At 39.5% G+C, this 18,535-nt stretch overlaps 1 protein-coding gene across 1 annotated transcript in view; it reads left to right on the top strand.

Annotated features, from left to right (window-relative positions):
• The window catches only part of LOC114027883 (cytoplasmic dynein 1 light intermediate chain 2), a 52,616-nt gene extending 49,243 nt beyond the window's left edge, over positions 1–3,373 (top strand). Inside the window, exon 13 of the mRNA XM_027842056.1 lies at positions 190–3,373. Coding sequence (XP_027697857.1) covers positions 190–293 — 104 coding nt within the window. The 3' untranslated portion in view covers positions 294–3,373. The remainder of the gene's footprint in view (positions 1–189) is intronic.
• The last annotated feature ends 15,162 nt before the right edge of the window (positions 3,374–18,535 follow it).

The following is an 18,535-nucleotide window of genomic DNA, read 5'->3' as shown; positions in this document are numbered from 1 at the left end:
AGAGAGTGCCTTGGGATTAGAGTTCAGAGGGAGCTGAGTTAGGATTCCTTACCTTCCCTGTTAACATTACCAGAGACCATTAGGAGAAGAAGATTGCCTTTATGATATCTTTTTCCCCCTCTCCAAGGTTACACTTGTTGGTTATTTAAAAATAGTAACTTAAAATACTTTATTTTCATTACTTTTTAGGACAAAAGACTGTTTTGACAAATGTTCAAGAAGAGCTGGACCGAATGACTCGCAAGCCTGACTCTGTGGTAACAGCAAACTCATCGACAGAAAATGAAGCTTGATAGTACTTAAACATACCTGTGTAAATGACCAAATAACTCTGTATATTGATCTGACAAGACCAGGATTTTTTCTGATACAGCCCATGCTATCAGTTTTTCTTGGGGCAGGGGAGATTGAACTTTAAAAAAAAAAAAACACGTATACACAACCAACCAACTTCTTTGGTTTGTCCAAGTGTAAAATGCACATTCAGGAAGTTTGCCTAGAAAAATCCCTGTGTTTCAGATAACCCCTTAGAATTCAGATAGGATAGCCTTGGTGGGAAGTGGGAGAAGCTACCTTTCTTTGACGTGGGCAACACCAAGGAACCAACCGCAGAATTTCTATCCAAGTGAAGCTAATGGTGACGTGCAAGGACAGAAGGAGGGACCAACTTTCAGATAGTTGCTAGAGTCCAAGCACTTGTGTGTTAACCAGTTCCTTTGTGCCTGGAAAGAAGGTGCAGGTGGCAGCAGAGTCCAGGAGGGCGAAGAAGGTCTAAAGAGAGAGGATGAGATTGGATACCAGAGGAAAACCGAATGTGGATGAGATGGAGGAAGACAGAAGGACAGTCAGTGTTACCAAACCTGTGTGTTCAGTAGGAGTCTAATAATCACTGTTAAAGACAAATTAGAGAAAAGTCTAAACTAAACACTAAACATCATGGGAATTAATTATTCTTGTCATGAATCATGTCTTTAGTTTTTAAAAGATGTATAAAATGTGGGATTTCTCTTCAGTGTACCTGATGCAGGGGGGAAATTACTCCAGCTTGCTTAGATCCAAGTACCTGGCACATTGTGGAATGGCTTAGAAGGTACTTGGACTTAATGTGCACTGTAATGCAGACAGTCACTGTTTGGCTTTAGTTTAAATATGGAATTATTTAATTTTAAATTGTATTTTCTAATAGTTACTGCCTTGGTTTTTTTTTATTTTATTTTATTTTTTATTTTTTTTTAATACCAACAGGCTGGCCTATTAATAGAATAATGGGTGGCATATCATTTTCCCATAATGAAATATGCTACAGAATGTTTTAGAGAGATTTTTAATAATTGCACTCTGGCTACTAAGCTAGCATGGATTCCTGCCTTATGGTTAGTGGAAACCTTCAAAGGTTTTCTTTGAAAGATTTCGCCCCAACTCACTAGTCTGCTCTGCAGCTATTTAAGATGGAGAATCTGTGTGAATATTGCACATTGGAAATGGAGATAATTATTTTCTTTTGTGTTTTCCTGAAAACGTAGCATTTTTTCTTATGGAAAGATGACTTTCAGTTATCTCCCAACATAAAATACACACACACACACACACACACACACACACACACACACACACACACACACATACACGATATAGGTGTGTGTTTGTGTGTATATATAGATATTCAAGTCCATAATCTCATCACAACAACATATGTGACATAGGAGATGTCTAGTTTTCAGATGGCACTTTTTATTTCATGAGTGATAAGGATCATTTAGATATTAAAACACTACCATGAATTTCATGGACACAGCATTTTTGTTGTCAAACTGAAGGGGGAGAAAAACCACAATTTTAATTATGCTGAGTTTACTTTTTATGGAGATGAAGTTGTTAGTTTTTACAATGTCTGAGCATAACATCCCTGATCCATATATGTGTGTATGTGTGTGTGTATGTGTGTATATATATATATACATATATATATGTGTGTGTGTGTGTGTATATATATATATATGCATATATATCATTACTTATACCTTCCATGTTATATTGACCACTAATAGGAATCCAGGAATAATTTTAAATCCTGTTCTATCAGGAGACTGACCTTTATTGTATTTTGTAACTGTCTCAACACTGCTAACTAGAAAACTAAGAGCATTTACTTGCCTCTTTGACAAATGTTAAACTAAAAGCCTTTTTCTTGTGCCATTTATATTGTTGGGAATACAGTATATGTTTTGTTTTTGTTTTTTTAACATTTTAAAAAATTGTACTGTGGCCTCAAGTTACAAAGTTGCCTAGGTAAACACTTGTGAACTGACTGTGGGTTGAAGGTTGATGTAAGATGTCTTCAGAGGGATACATGCTGGGAGCAAGTGAATATTGGAAAGGCTCTGACCATGCCATCAGTAGTCATTGCTTCCTGTCCCAGCAGTATCTGGAAAACTTTAGCAGCAAGAAGGAATTATTGGAAATGTGTATGTTTATTATTGTCGCAGTATGGTTTTTAAAATTAGCACAATGGTATTTTGGTTTTTTTTATTTGTCATTTTAACTGATAAGCACTTTCGGTATCAATCTAATGTATCTTCATTATTTGTCATAAGATTGTTGAAAATATTGAGCAAAAGCTCCTAACATCCCAGTCTTGTAAAAGAAGGTTTCTCGTGGAACCGTTTTATGCCAGTTCTTTGTTGCAAGTGAGTGCTCCTAGTGTCAGAAGAAGCTTGTCAGTAACTTGGTGTGCTCAGTGGTTGCCAAAGTCAGCCAGCTTTGGGCAGCTGCCAAGTATTTTTTGTTCCTGTTGTTTTCCTGTTTTGGGTGTCACCAAATATTGGAACCAAAGGCCAAGTAGCAAGCAGCCTTTACTTTATTTTCTCTGAAGAATACGCTTGTGTGGTAGACTGTTAAAAACTCCTCAGTGACTATTTACACATGCGCATTCTAGTGGTTACATCTGCTGTTCCTGTTTAAAGCCGAAAATGAGTCATAGAGAAAGGCCTAGAATTGGCCTATCACAAGAACACTGCAGACAAGCTGCGTAAGTTTTGTTCTTTTTCACTTAAAGCTTGCGCTGTTTCTGATTGACATCTTAAAACCAACATTAAACTGTCATATTTTATTTAATTAAGTGGGAAGTGACTGCTCTGTACATCATGAATCTAACAATATACACGCTGTAATTCACTGTCCTGTACACTAAGTTTCATCGATCTTTTTTAACCTACAGTTAGAATGGCAGATTATCAGCCACAAATCTTAATCCAGTTGTATGGCTTTAACCAGGTGCAGTATGCAGTCATGTGGAATCTCGCTTTCTAGTGCTGGCAAAATGGAGATGTCTCTAATTACTGGCTTCAATAAACACGAATCCAGACTGCTGGCATTGCTTTGTGATTTTGTTTCTTGCATATCTGATTGGGAAGGAGTAAAATTACAAAGGAGAATAGCATTCTAGAGTTAGAAGGACTGTCAGAGGTCATAGAGCCCCACCCACACCTGAGCAGGACCCATACATCATTAGATCCAGAAATAACGGAGATCATCCAGTTCTGGCTTCTCATTTTAAAAATGAGGAAATTAAGGTCTAGAATTCTGGTACCTGCTTAAGGTCACTCATAGAAGTGGCAGTGTTGTCTGAGCCCAGGACTTCTGACTTCACATCCAGAACTATTGCCATATTGTGGGATAAATTTAATTCTCACACTCCGTCCATCTTGTCACATTTCTTCTTCCTGCAGTCACAGAAATTTGACTTCCCCAAAAGACACAACATCCCTGGCTGCCCTCTCCAGTGCTGGAGGTGTCTTTTCTTGTTCCCTCTTACACATGGCATGATACTGGTGCCCACGCCTACTTCCACTTTCCCTCTACCACCATTAGTCAGCAATGTCTTCTCAGAGGTTCACTCCATCTAGATATATTGTTCTATGCAACAGATCCTGGTTGCAGTTCCCTACTGGCTGCCCCTTGTCACCACTCATCCCCTTCCAAACCTTAATCTTGCTGTTCACTTTCAGTCCTACTTACATTCTAAGTGCCACCAGAAGAGGTCAGCAGCTTGCTTGCTGGGTCCACTACACATTGGTTATTGTGGTCCAGTTCTTTACTCTTCCCTGTTGACTTTATCACATACCCTGTGTTTGTTACAGACCTATCCACAAGCTCCCTCACTTCCCTCCCCCTAATATCCACCTCTCATCACAACAAAAGATCTTGCCTCTTAATTTACTGGGGGGAAAATGAGCCTGTTTCAAGCTCTCCTATCCCTCATCATCTCTACCTGCCACCATTTCTGTCTGTTTCCATCTTCCCTGGTAGCTTGCTTCTTGGATAGTCCTCTCTCTAATTTTCAGTCTTGTTCCGTAAGCTGAGTCCCTGCTTTCTACAGTCGTGCTCTATCCCTGCCATCCTTCATCTTCCCTCAATAATAACATTTCCTAAAACTGTCATTTTATTACCTCCCTTTCACTGCCAGACTCCTCGAAGAGGCTGTCTGTGCTGATTGCTTCTGCTTCCTTCCTTCCTTCCTACACACTTCTCAATCCAGCTTACATCCTGGATAGGTTCTAAAACTGCTGTCTCCAAGGTTATGAGCAATCTAATGACTTTTCTTAGCGCTCAACCTTAAAAATTTTTTTTTTACAAATTTTTATTGATGTCTTTTTTTTTTAACGTGACCAGTGTCCTTTCCCCTCCCTACCAGAGAGCCATCCCATATGATAAATAATATTTAAAGGGAAAAAGAAAAAAAAACACTGATCAATACATTAAAAAAAACCCTGAAAATAAATGCAAAGTACCATACCCGTAGGCCTCTCTTCTCTGCAAAGAAATGAGGTGGAGATGTCATATCTCTTCTTTGGAACCATGCTCATTCTGAGTTTGCAATAATTCACTTTTGATTGTTTTGTGATTCTTTCCATTTGCATTGTTGTAATTATGTATATTTTTGGGGAGGGCCTCTGTGTACTTTGCTGTGCATCAGATTATATAACTCTTCCCATACTTCTCTGTAATCATCCTATTTGTAATTTCTTATGGCACAGTAATATTCCATTACATTCGTATACCACAATTTATTTTAATTGATGGACATCTACTTTATTTCCAATCCTTTGGTACTACAAAAAGTGATGCTATAAATATTTCTGGGGGACTTCCTTATCAATGAATTCCTTGGGGTATAAGCCCAGTAGTAGGATCTCTAGGTCAAAGGGTGTGGACATTTTACTCACTTTATTTGCATAATTCCAAATTGTTTTCCATAATGGTCATTACTGCTTCACAGTTCCAGCAGCAGTCCCCTAGTGCATCTCTCTTCCTACAAACCCCTCCAACGTTGACTATTCCCATTAGTGTTGAGTTTTGTGCTGTTGGTTGGGGTTCTTTTGATTATATTTCTCCTATTAATGATTTGGAGCAGTATTTCATTTGGTTGTTAATAGTTCGCAGTTCTTTTGAAAACTGTTCTCAACCTTAGACTGTGTATGTATTCCCTTAGGCTTTTCTGTCTTTTATATAAACAACATATTCATACATATATGTTTGTGTATACACACACACATACACATATATTAATTAATTTTAATTAATTAATACCAAACCTTTATCTGAGGAATTTGACACAAAGGTTTGTTTTTTTTTTCCTATTTGCTTTCCTTACCCTGATTACATTAATTTTGTTGAGGGAAATCCGTAAGAGAAGGACAGTGATGAAAAATCACTGGTAGCTTAGAAGGCTTATGCTGTTTCAAAGTGAAGGTGGCACTTGACTTGGGCCTGTAAGTGTAGGCATAAATTAGAAGATGGAAGGTGGGAATATTCAGTAGGTATTCCCTTCTTTGGAAAGATGCCTGAATCACCTTTTTGATGTGTTCATCTGCCTCCTTATTAATAAATATTAATAATGTCTTCCCTGAATATATTTGTAAAATATTGACGTTCATACAGCTTTATTGGATTAATATTGATTAATTCTTCCCTCATAAGTATAAAAATCTCCAGTAACCGTCACGGACTGGCACTTAAGAGTTATGATGTCATGAGACATGTTAGTCTTAAAGTCTAGAAACCTAGGTTCATGTCCTAGCCCTGAGACCTTAGCTATGTGATCATGTGTATTGCCCCATCAATACAATGGGGATAATACCTGTGTTAGCCATCTCACAGAATTGTTGCACAGAAAGCATTTTCTGAACCTTAATGTGCTACAGAACATACCTTTATCTGTTTAGAAGTTTAGATGCCTCTACATCCTCTACCCTTCATCTGTTACCCTTCCTCTCAACAATCCACTTAGACATTGTTGCATATTATATTAACTATGTATGTATTCCCTTACCAGACCGTAAGCTCCCAAAAGGCAGGGGCTGCTTCTTATCTAAACTTACCTAAAGGGAGTATTCTACATCCACCCCACCCAATACCCTGCACACAGAAGGTACTTAGTAATTGTTTTATAGAATTATAGAGCTCAAAGGGATTAATCAATTTACCTCTTAGGGTTTAGATAGAGATTCTCAACCTTTTTTGTGTGTCCTAGCCCCCCTCTGACAATCCGGTGAAGCCTGTGGATCGCCTCAAAATAATGTTTCAAAATAAAAGTACATAGGATTACAAAGGAAACCAACTGGATTGAAATATAATTATTTTACATGTGTATTTTACATATCACATTTTATAAAAGTTGAAATCTACAGAGATTTAAAATTTCTAAAATGCTGTGAGTATACTATCTTATTTGGTCCTCGTAACAACCCCATGAGGCATTACGGGTTCCCAAAGGGAACCAAGGAGCATTGCTGACACAAATGTCCACTTTATCATCTCTGTAACATTGATTTAGAATGGTCTCCTTATTCGCCTCTGCCTATTACAAGTCTTGGATTCCTTCAAGACTCCTCTCAGAAACCACCTTCTGCAGGAAGCCTTCCCCGTTTCCTCATTCTAGAGTCTTCCTGTCTAAGATTATCATCCATCTTTCAAACTATTTTTCAAAAACAAGTTTACAGTTGTCCTTTTCCCCCCACCCCCCCACCCCTCCATGCACACTTGAGGGTAAGGACTATCTTTTTTAAAAAATTAAGTTATTTTATTCCAATGACATGTAAAAACAATTTATAACATTTTTTCCTTAATTTTGAGTTCCAAATTCCCTCCCTCTCCCCTCATTGAGAAAGCAAGCAGTTTTATATATGTTATACAAGTGCTGTCATACAAAGCATATTTCCGTATTAGTCATGTTGCGAAGGAAACAAAGACCCCCCCCCAAAAAAAAATAACAAAAAAAGTATGCTTCGATCTGCATTCAGACTCCATCAGTTCTTTTTCTGGAGATGGGTAGCATCTTTTTCACCATAAGACCTTCAGAATTATCTTGGATCATTGTATTGCTAAGAATAGCTAAGTCATTCACAGTTCATCATCGTACAATATTGCTTTTACTATGTTCGATGTTCTCCTGGTTCTGCTTATTTCACTTTGCATCAGTTCATGTAAGTCCAGTTTTTCTGGAATCATCCTGCTCATCATTTCTTCACAGCACAATAGTATTCCATCACAGTCTTGTACCTCAGCTTGTTCAGCCATCCTCAGTTTCCATGTAGAGACTGTCTTTTGCCTTTCTTTGTATCCCCAGGGCTTATTGACTAACTTCAGGGTTTGTTAAGAACCTCTGGATTAAGGGGTGATGATCAGGTTTCCACATTTCCTACCATATCCAATACTCTCCAACTCAGTTTCTTAATAATGTTTAAATAGTGCTCTTATAGTTACAAACTATTTTGTATATATTTCTATACATGGTTTTCTTTGACCTCCTGGTAAAGTCAGTACTGCAAATGGCACCTCCATTACTTATTCTTCGTTTTGGAGAAATGAAGTAATTTGCCCCAACAACATTGTACTATTCCTCACTGACACCATTCTGTCCTCATCCTTGGTCAGCTCATGGCCCTTGCCTTCACCCAACTCAAAATACTTCCAAGGAAACACCTGACAGATAATTTCTTTACCTATGATGTGGCCTCTTAATCATACCACGTTATTTTTCAGATAGCTAGCTGTCACAGTGGATAGAGCACTGGACATGGAGTCAGGAAGACCTGAGTTCAAAACTTGCCTCAGGCCTTTAGTAATTGGGTGACCCTGGGCAAGTCACAACCTTTCTCAGAGTCAGTTCCCATATCTGTTAAACTTCCCAGACCTCCATAACCAGAAAATTGGGAGCACAAGTTAAAGTGCAACTGGTGACCAGGTGACATCAAGAGGGAGCCAGAAGATGGAGGGACTGAGAAAAGAAAAGGTTCAGGATGAAAGCTTGCTTATTAATTATACAGTAAGTGTTCCAGAGAGCACAAAGGAAAGGACAGATAGGTCTGGAGTGGGGTGTTATGTGGGGGGGGGGGGGGGGGGCAGTGGGTAAGGTTAAGGAGGATGGAATTAAGGGATTGAGTGGTTGGAATGACAAATGAAAATGCAGTAAAAGCTATAGCTACTTTACCTGAGAGGGGTGGGAGGAAGGATTGATTGGTGGTTGTCCTTTGTTCTCAAAGAGGACCAAAATGATATCGCTAGAGTCAAGTTAGAGTGTGTCTGACTGTGGCCGATCAGACCGATAGGAGCTTGGAATGCTCTGCCACAGGTCGGGCACAAATAGTCCATGTGAACATTTGGGGTGGATTCTCTGAATCTGTGCATCTCATATTTCTTTTCAGCTACTTCAGTTCTGTTTTGCTCATAGAGCACCGCACCTTCTCTGGTGAGGGCACGCCATGCTGGGCAGTCCTGGGACAGTGTTCCCCAGATTTGTTCTGTTAAACTTGGACTCGGTCAAAGGGCTACACTTGAGGACTTAGAGGCCCACATGTGGCCTCAGAGCCCACAGGTTCCCCACCCCTGAAGACCTGCCGTTCAGTTCCAGGTTTGGATACATACCAATAATAGCTAACAAACAGTGCTCTGTGGTTTATAAAGTATTTTATACATACTGTCTCAATTGAGCCTCCCAACAACCTTGTGAGTTAGGTGCTATCATTATCCCCACTTTACAAATGAGGAATCCGAGGCTGACGGAAATTAAACCACTTGCCAAGGTCACATAGTAAGCAATAATTTGAATTCAGGTCTTCCTGACCTCCAAGTTAAGCACCACTCCGCCACCTAGCGGCAAGACTGGGAGTGCACATCACTTAACCAACTTCTTCACCTGTAAAATGCGGATAATAATGCTTGTATGATCTACCACATAGGGATATTGTGAGGGAAAGCTATATAAATTCCTAGTCAGTCCATATTACAGATGCATTATTGGAGGGGCTTGAGAGACTTCTAATTTATCTTTCTGCGTTCTGGCCGAGATACGGTTAGAATATTTCTGACAGATGTGAATCGAACTGCTTTTTTTTTTTTTTTAAAAGAGGATGTTTCCCTTCTACATGTTTTTTGGAATAGTCATTTCTAATGTTTCCTGACCCTGCCTGTCAGGTCCTATCTGAAAGGCACCTTAGAAAAAGGTCTTGGAAGAACATTGAACTGGTAGTTGGCTTCTAATCTCCTAATCCTTGCTCTGCCATGAATTTAGATCATAGTTAAGGGGGCTTAGAGATAGATGGTCCAGCCCAGGCCCCTCATTTTTTCTTTTTTTTTTCTTTCTTTTTTTTTGGTGGAGCAATCGGGGTTAAGTGACTTGCCCAGGGTCACATTGCTACTAAGTGTCGAGTGTCTGAGGCCCGATTTGAACTCAGGTCCTCCAAGGCCAGAGCTCTATCCACTGCACCACCTAGCTGCTCCCAAGCCCCTCATTTTGAAAATGAAAAATATAAAGACCCAGGGGAGTTGGGTCTTGCCCAAGATCACATAGGTGGTAAATAACATATCCAAGACTCAGACACAGTTCCTGTAACTGCAGTCACAGAGCTTTTTTCTACTATGACATGATAAATGACCTGGGGCAAGTTACTGCCCTCTCTGGGCTTCAGTTTCCTCATCTGTCCAAGTAAGTTGGACCCTGCTGTTTCTCCAACCATACACCCTGACTCTCAACATTTTCACCAGCTGTCCCCCGTGCCTGGAATGCTATTCCTCTTCATCTCTGCCAGCTGGCTTTCCCAGCTTCCTTCAAGTCTCAGCTAAAATCTCATCTTCCACAAGAAGCCTCTCCTATATCCCCTTAATGCTGTGACTTCCCTCTGTTGATGATCTCCAATTTATCCTGTATATATCTTGTTTGTATGTGGTTATATGTTGTTGCACTGGGAGTTTCTTGAGAACAGGGACTGTTCTTTGTATTTGCCTTTCATTGTATTCTCAGCACTTAGCATAGTGCCTGGCACATTCTAGGCCTTTAATAAATCCTTGTCTACTTGATCAGATGAACTTTTAAGATCTCCTCCTGGCTCCCTTGATGGTCTCATCAGCTTCTGTGGGTTTAGTTATCATTTCTCCAGATGATTCCTAGCTCCATATATCCAGCCCTAACCTCTTTCCTGAGCTTGTCTCATATTACCATTGCCTTTTGGATATTTAGAATTGATTATCCTGTAAACATCTCAAATTCAACACGTCCAAAATAGAATTCATTCTTTCCCTACCACTCTAACCCTTCCCATTTCCGAACTTCCCAATTACTTTTTTTTTGGAGGCAGTAGGGGTTAAGCCCAGGGTCACATAGCTAGCAAGTGTCTGAGGTCAGATTTGAACTCAGGTCCTCTTGACTCCAGGGCTTTATCTACTGTGTCACCTAGCTGCCCCCACTTCCCAGTTACCTTTGAGAGTGACACCATCCTCCTGTTCACTCAAGCTAGCCACCCTTGTGTCATCCTCATCTTAACATTCTCACACACCCCACAAAATCTGATCAGTTGCTAAATCTTACCATTTTTACCTTCAGAACATTTCTTGTTGGTATCCCCTTCTCCCCACCCTACCTCCAGCCTTCATCACCTTTAGCCTGCACTATTGCAGTAGCCTCCCACCTTGTCTCCCAGCCTCCAGTCTCTCCCCACTACCATCTTTCTTCCACTCAGTTGCCAAAGTATAGGTCTGGCCATGTCAGTCTCCCTCCATCCTTCAATAAACTCTAGGCTCTCCCTATGACTCCTCGCATCAAATACATAATGCTGTGTTTTGTTTTTGAAGCTCTTTATGACCTGGCCCCTTCCTACCTTTCCAGTCTTTATAGGCTTTTTCCCTATCCAGCACCCTTCCATCTGGAGACACTGGGCCATCCCTTCTACTGGAAAGCTCTCCCCCACCAATCCTAACCTTCACGTCTTAGATCTCTGGCTTCATTTAAGACTCCTGCCTTTTGCCGTAGGCCTTTTCTAATCTCCTTCAGCTGGTAGAGCCTTTTTCTTCCTTGTAGGTGTCCTGTGTATACCCAGTTATTTACATTCTGTGTCCCTTGTGGCTGTGAACTCCCTGAGGGTAGAGGCTATTTTTGCCATTCTCTGTGCTTGCCTTAATAAATGCTTGTTGATTGACTGATGGACTGACTCCAGCTCTAAAACATAGGATGTTTCACTTTGTTTTTTGTAAATAAGGGTGAGATAAATAATCTCTTCCCCTTCCCCATAGAGGAGGCTTTGAAGTGTCCATTCTTTGCTACATTTGGAAGTATGCTTTCCTGGCGTTGATCAGAACAAACCTTTTAAGTCACAAGGGCCATCAACCCACACTGGAAAAAACCAACTTGCCTGTTTAAAGAACTATTTAAAGCTTGGCTTCCAAAGGCAAACTGAGTGCTAAACTCGGATTATTATAAGCATCTTAATTTTGTGTTTTGGGAGGAGTTCAACAATTTCCCACTGTGTGTGTGTGTGTGTGTGCTTTTTGGGAGCAGCAGTTCATTTTTAAATACGACTGCTGCTTTGGTAGAACTGTTAGCAGCCTGTGGTATGTTACATCTGTCCTTGATATTTGAAATATTTGGCCCAGCTTAATAGAGAACTCTTTTTTCCCCCCACAAACTTTGAGTCATGTATTAAATGCTAGCCTGGGATTAAGCTCTGGAATATGTGGGAAAACAAATATGCCTTAAACTATATTTAAACTTCACCAGTAGATACAAATGAGAGTCAAGAGGCAGTTACAGAATCCCTGAATGTCACACTGGTAAATTTAGGACTTGGGTTCCAATCCAATCTCTGCCATGTACTACCTGTATGACCTTGGAAAAGTCACACTCCGTGGGCCTCGGTTTCCTCATCGTAAAATGAAGGGGTTCGCCTAGATGGTCCCTAAGTTTCCTTTCAGCTTTAAATATATGAACATAGTATGTGACTGTTTCAGGGAACCTCAAATATGTCAAGTCCTTCTCTGCATATTTAGCGGGGCTTTGTTTTCTTTCTTTCTTTTTTTTTTTAGTGGAAGAGAAAGCTAAGATCCAAGAGAGTGGAATGCCCAAGGTCACACATCCAATAAATGCTGGACCTGGAACTGGAACCCATGTCCTACTACTGTCCCAGTGCTGTCAGTCACAGAATAATAAGGAACCCCATAATTCATCTATCCACTCTGTCTGTACCTGAACATTGACCCCCTCTGGTCGTCTTTGACAAAGGACAGTCATCCAGTGTCTGCCTGAGGCCCCTTAGGGATGGGGAATCCATATCTCTGGAAGCAACTTCTACTTTGGAAGTTGTTGGGTTTTTCCTTACATCGAGCCAGATCTGACTCTGTTATGTTCACCCATTGTTCCTACATCTCCCCTCAGGAAACACGCTGAATGTGACTGATCTTTCTACGCAGTAGCTCTTCAGATATTTGAAGGGGATAGCCATCATCTGCCTTCTTCCCCAATTTTGTTGATACTTTAAAAAAAAACCCATAATAATTTCTGGATGCGCTGCTCCCCTTTCTTGGCTCTTCCATCATTCTTTAAGCTTCCCTTATAGCAAATTACAACTAACACCCAACATTGACTCTTTCTGACCATAGGTGCCACATTCTATACTGATTATCTACCCTAAGCTAACCCCCTCTCCTCCCTTGCAGGACTCACTTAAGGAAGAGGGTATGTTTCCTTATCTCTTTTTGGGGCTATGTTTGCTTATTATAATGACTCAGAATTTAGCATCCTTTTACTGTTCTTTCCATCTGCATTATTATAGTATCATGTTGTTTCCTGGTTCCATTTTATTTCACTCTTTTTATGTTCACATAATAGCATTTTTTAGAAAACCATTCCCAAGCTGATCAACCCCCTCTTTATTTCCAGTACACTGCTACCACAAAAAGTAATTCTATGAATATGTTGATTTATATGGGATCCTGCTTTCAGTCTTTGACCTCCTTGGGGTATACGCCCAATAGTGGGATCCCTGAACCAAAGTGAGTGCCTTTTATATTGTACTATACTGTCAGAAAAGTGGCATGATGTATGAGAGTGATGCAAAGTTATTTTGATATTGGGAATCAGGATACCTTAGTTTGCATTGTGGCTCCTGAATTATTTATTTTTTTTTATTTTAGGCAACTAACTTAACCTGCTTGGCTGATCTCTTGAGCCTATCTCCTCATTTATCTGTAACTGGGGATTGTGCAAAGTCGAGCTGCTAGATTCTGGTTGACCAGATGTGCTAGCTCAGCATTTAGGTACTCTAGGAACGATGAAGCCCCTACCTGCTGCCAGCCATGTGTGAATCCTTGCTAAAGGCTACTTGGCCTTGAAAAAGCAATCCCTGGGGCAGCTAAGTGGTGCAATGGATAGAGTCACTTAACCCCAATTGCCTTAAAAACAACAAAAAAGAAAAAGCAATCCCTTTATTAGGCACTGAGCAGGAAGAACCAGTGACTAAGTAGAATTCTAAAGGAAGTGACCAACCATTCTTTTTTTTTTTTAAGCTAGGCATTGGGGGTCAAGTGACTTGCCCAGGGTCACACAACTAGTAAGTGTTGTGTCTGAGGCCGAATTTGAACTCAGGTCCTCCTGAATCCAGGGCCAGTGCTCTATCTACTGCACAACCTAGCTGCCCCCAACCATTCTTTTCCTCCTGGCTACAGCGTATATGAATGCCCATGGAGTGTCTCACTATAGGGATGTCCTTTCCCTATCCCAATATCATTTTTTAAAAATTTATTTTCTTTTTAATTCACAGAACAAAATAAGCATGTCCATAACATAGTACAATAAAAAAAGATGATCTACACATGAAACTGCAAATTTATCATGTACAACTTGCTATTCCCTCCAAATATACAACAAAGCTATCGTGTAAATCTTTTTTTCTTCACTCCCCTCTCTCTTGCCCTAGAAATGGCTACAATTAGACATAAATAGGGGTGTGTGTGTGTGTATATCTGTATAATTATTCCATACATACTTCTATTTATCAGTTCTTTTCTCCAGATGCAAGTAGCATCTTTCTTCATAGGTCCTTTAGTTTCAAAAATAATTATTTATTTTAATCTAATTTATTATTTATTTTTGTTTTATCTACAATATATTTATATATAAATATATACTATATTTATAATATAATAATAAAATAAATTTATTTATATATTAATTTAATTATTTATAATAGTCAAAATGACTTAGTCATTCAAAATCATTCTTAAAACAATATTGCCGTTACTGTATACAATGTTCTCTTGGATCTGCTCACTTTGCTCTTGATCATTTCATGCAAGTCTTTCCATGCCTTTCCAAGATCATTGAGCTCATCATTTCTTATGGCACAATAGTATTCCATCACAACCATACACCACAACGTGTTTGGTCATTTTCCATTTGAGAGGGTTGCCTGCGATTTCCAGTTCTTTGCCACCACAAAGAGAGCTGCTATAAACATCCTCATTCACATTCAAAGTTATAACTACTATTTGTGAATTGGTAGAGAAAACATTAGGATGTTAAAACTCTGTAAATCACCCGGACACCCCAATTAGATTCTAAACTCCTTGAAGACAGTGACTGAGCTTTAGAATTCTTTTCTGTCTCCCCCAGCACCTAGTATAGTGCTAGGCATTTGGGAGAGGCTAATTGGTTGACTGATGACTTTGAAGCATTATTGAAAGCATGAACTAGTAGCCTAGCACCAGACCTACAACTATACCTGATAGTGTATTAGGACTGAAGTAAAGGGAAGTCTCAGACTATGGATGTATCTTCTCCTTAATAAATGCTTGTTGATTCATTGACTTGTAAACTCTCAGGGATCTTTTTTTGACCTCTCATGCATAAAATATGCCAATTGATCCTATTTGTTTTAGGACCTTGGCAGGGAATCATCAGACAAATTGATTGAGACTTCAAGGGAATCTTATCATTAAAGATGACTCAGGATATCAGACCTAGAAGGAATTTTATTAATCCTTTACTCCATCTCCCTATGATGATGAAGTGGTGGAAGTGCCTTGTCCAAGTTCACTGAGAAAATTAGTGGCAGAACTGGAAGGAGAACCAAAGGTTATTTCTTCCCAGAGTTTTTTAAGAGGATGTTTGGAGAGGCCATGGCTTCAGCCCAATGGCCAGATGTAAAATGATAGAATTTTAGGTCCAGTGCCCAGCCAGCTGGATGGGGAAGTTATTTTGGGGAAAAGAGACTACTCAACTTTCCTCCAATCTCATTAGTTCAATTCAACAAACACATTCAATGCTTACTACAAGGCATCTTGTTATAGTGGAAAGACCCTTAGAACTAGAGTCAAGAGAAAAATGAGTTCGGATCGCTCCTGTGCCATTTGCTAATTTGGGCAAGTAATGTAACCTCTCTACTGTGACCCCAAGAGACAGAGTTTCTAGGTAATTAATCAATTTATTAATTAGTATCGATGGCAATCAATACATCGACATTAGTGGTTTCTCCTAGTAACCAAAACTGCCAAGGTAGACCCTGAAACGCCTTAAATCCCTTATGAAAGGGAATTCCCCTGACAAGTAAAACTCAACCCAGTGAGGAAGTGGGCTAAAAGTCTTCAGCATCTCCTGTTGAGAATGTGGCTTGATTATCAGACTCAAAAATCTCAAGGCATCTGGGCAAAGGGGAAATCATTTCCATTCAGACCTCTCTAGCTAGTTTTCTCATTCATAAGCTGAGTTGCCCTATATTCTAATGGTGGGGACCAAGGACAGAGGGTTCCTCTTCCAGCAAAGGCTTGCTTAACTGGATTCTGTTTATATTCTTAACAGAAATTTGGTCTTTCAGTTGGGTGGGGTCCTGCCCAACTAACAAGCATGTGCCTTGAGGGCTAGGAACAAGTCTGCTCACTCTGCCAAGCCCTTCAGAGGCTGGCTGACCTTTTCAGGAGATGGGTATTTAACAGAAATAAGAGGAAAAAGGGTGAATCACAAATTAATAATTAGTTATTAATAAAATAGTATAATATCCATTTCACAACCTCAGTTGGGAAAATAATATCCATAACACCTATTTCACAGGGTTCAGATGAAGTATGTAAAGTGTTTTCTGGAAGAATGTAAGCTACTTGAGGGTAGGGACTATTTTTTGACTTTGTATCTCTACCACCTAGCACAGTGCCATGAATGTAAATCCCTGTTGAATTGAAAGTACTCTGCTAGAAATGGGATAGAAAAATAGACATAACATAGACCCTGACCTGTAGGAGTTCACAATCTAATTGGGAGATGAGATGGCGAATGAGTAACTGTTGAACAAGAAGAAATGAAATAAATGCAAAGGAGAGAACCAAAGTGCTATGAGAAACTTGAGGAGGAAAAGATTATTTTCACCCTGGGGGAGAATATGGTGAAAGAAGGATTCCTGGAGGAGGTGACATCCCCACTCCTGACTGCCTCGTTTCCCATTATAGTTAGCTCTTAGTTATTCAGGTCAGTAGAGAAGAACTTGGATAAGTTATATCTTAAGTCTGAACTTTTAAATTAACCTTCTAACTGGTCTCCCTTTCTCCAAGTTCTACAAATTAGCATTGGTAAAACTGTGTTATGAATGCCACTCCCCTTCATTGACTCCCCAGTGGCTACAAAGTCCAAACTTCTTAGTTTGGAATTCCAGGCCATCACCTGTCTAACCTCTACCTGCATTCTCAGGTTTATCTCTGTTATTGTCCTATCCTAACTCTTCCCTTCAGCCAAACTGAACTACTCACTGTCCTGTGAGTTCCACAAATATTCCTACTTCTACCTCTATTCCCCTGGGATTGAGATGCTCTTAATTGGACATTTACCAAGTTCCAACAAACATTTATTAAATCCAAAGTGCTGGAGATACAAAAATAAAAAAATAACTCAGCCCCTGCCCTCGTGGAGCTTACTTTCTCTTGAGGGAAAGAAGGGATCTCAGTGGAGGATGGAAATACAACATCTATACAGGTAAGTATGATATAAGGCACAGAGAGACAGGCACAAAGGAGAACCAATAAATGTGTCCTAAGATGATAATGAGAGATACAAATTAAAGCAGTTGTGAGGTTGCACCTTATGCCCATTAGATTGTCAAAGATGACAAAAAAAAGGAAAGAAAAATTACAGCTGTTGGAGGGGCCAAGGGAAGACAAGCATGCTAAAGCATTGTTGGTGCAGCTGTGAATTGATCCAACCACTCTAAAAGATAATTTAGGACTACACCCCAAAAGTCACTAAACTGAGCATACTGCATTGCTGTGATACTACTATTAGGAATATGCCCCAAAGAGGTCAAAGAAAGAGAAAAAGGATCCATCTTTACAAAAACATGCAAAGTAGCACTTTTTTTTTTTTGTAATAGTAAAGAACTGGAAACGAGGTTCTCTCTCCATCCAGTATATGAATGTAAAGGAATGTTAATTATGAAGTGACAAAAGGGATGGATTCAGAGAAAAGTGAGAAGACTTGTTTGAACAGATATCAAATGAACTGAACTGAACAGAACCAGACAATCAAATTATACCATGACTACAACAATGTAAAGGAAAGCAACTTTGAAGGACTTGAGAATTCTGATGGATGCAGTGGTCGATTACAATTCCAGAAGACCAATGATGAGCCATACTTTTCACCTCTCGACAGAGAGGTGATGGACTAGCTGAGACATTCATTTTTCAGAAATGATTGAGGTGTGGATTTGTTTTGCTTGATTATGCTTACTTGTTACAATGGAGGACTTTTATATGAGGGGAGGAGAAGGAAAGTTGTCAGGAGGGGAATGGATAGGTAATGATAGTGATGCAAAAAAGAAGAAGAAAAGAGCATCATTGAAACACTGAAAATAGGAGAGAGCAAAAAGAAGTTCACAAGCAGGGCAAATATTGGTCTATCATTTAAATTTAATAACATACTTTTTAAAAAAGTTGAACATAAAAGAGATTCATGGTTTCATATACAATCCTGTTCTTTGTATATAAAATATTCATGTTTATTGATGTTAAGTTCATAATTTTTTAAAAAAATTAAGTGCTCTAGGACAGTATGAGGAGTGGAAGGACATTTTCAGGTTATTAAGGAAGGCGTTGTGCTTTGTAGGATATATAGGACCTGAGTTAAGCCTTGAAGGAAGAAAAAGATTCTTAAAAACAGAAGATGAAGAGGGAGGGCACTCCAGTCACAGTGGATGGGCTGTTGGAGATCAGAGTCACCAGATCAATA

This window comes from Vombatus ursinus, unplaced genomic scaffold (assembly GCF_900497805.2).
Source record: "Vombatus ursinus unplaced genomic scaffold, bare-nosed wombat genome assembly UNPS02014864.1, whole genome shotgun sequence".
Classification (NCBI taxonomy): Eukaryota; Metazoa; Chordata; class Mammalia; order Diprotodontia; family Vombatidae; genus Vombatus; species Vombatus ursinus.
The sequence above is the reverse complement of the archived record's forward strand: the minus strand, read 5'-3'. Positions and strand labels throughout refer to the sequence as shown.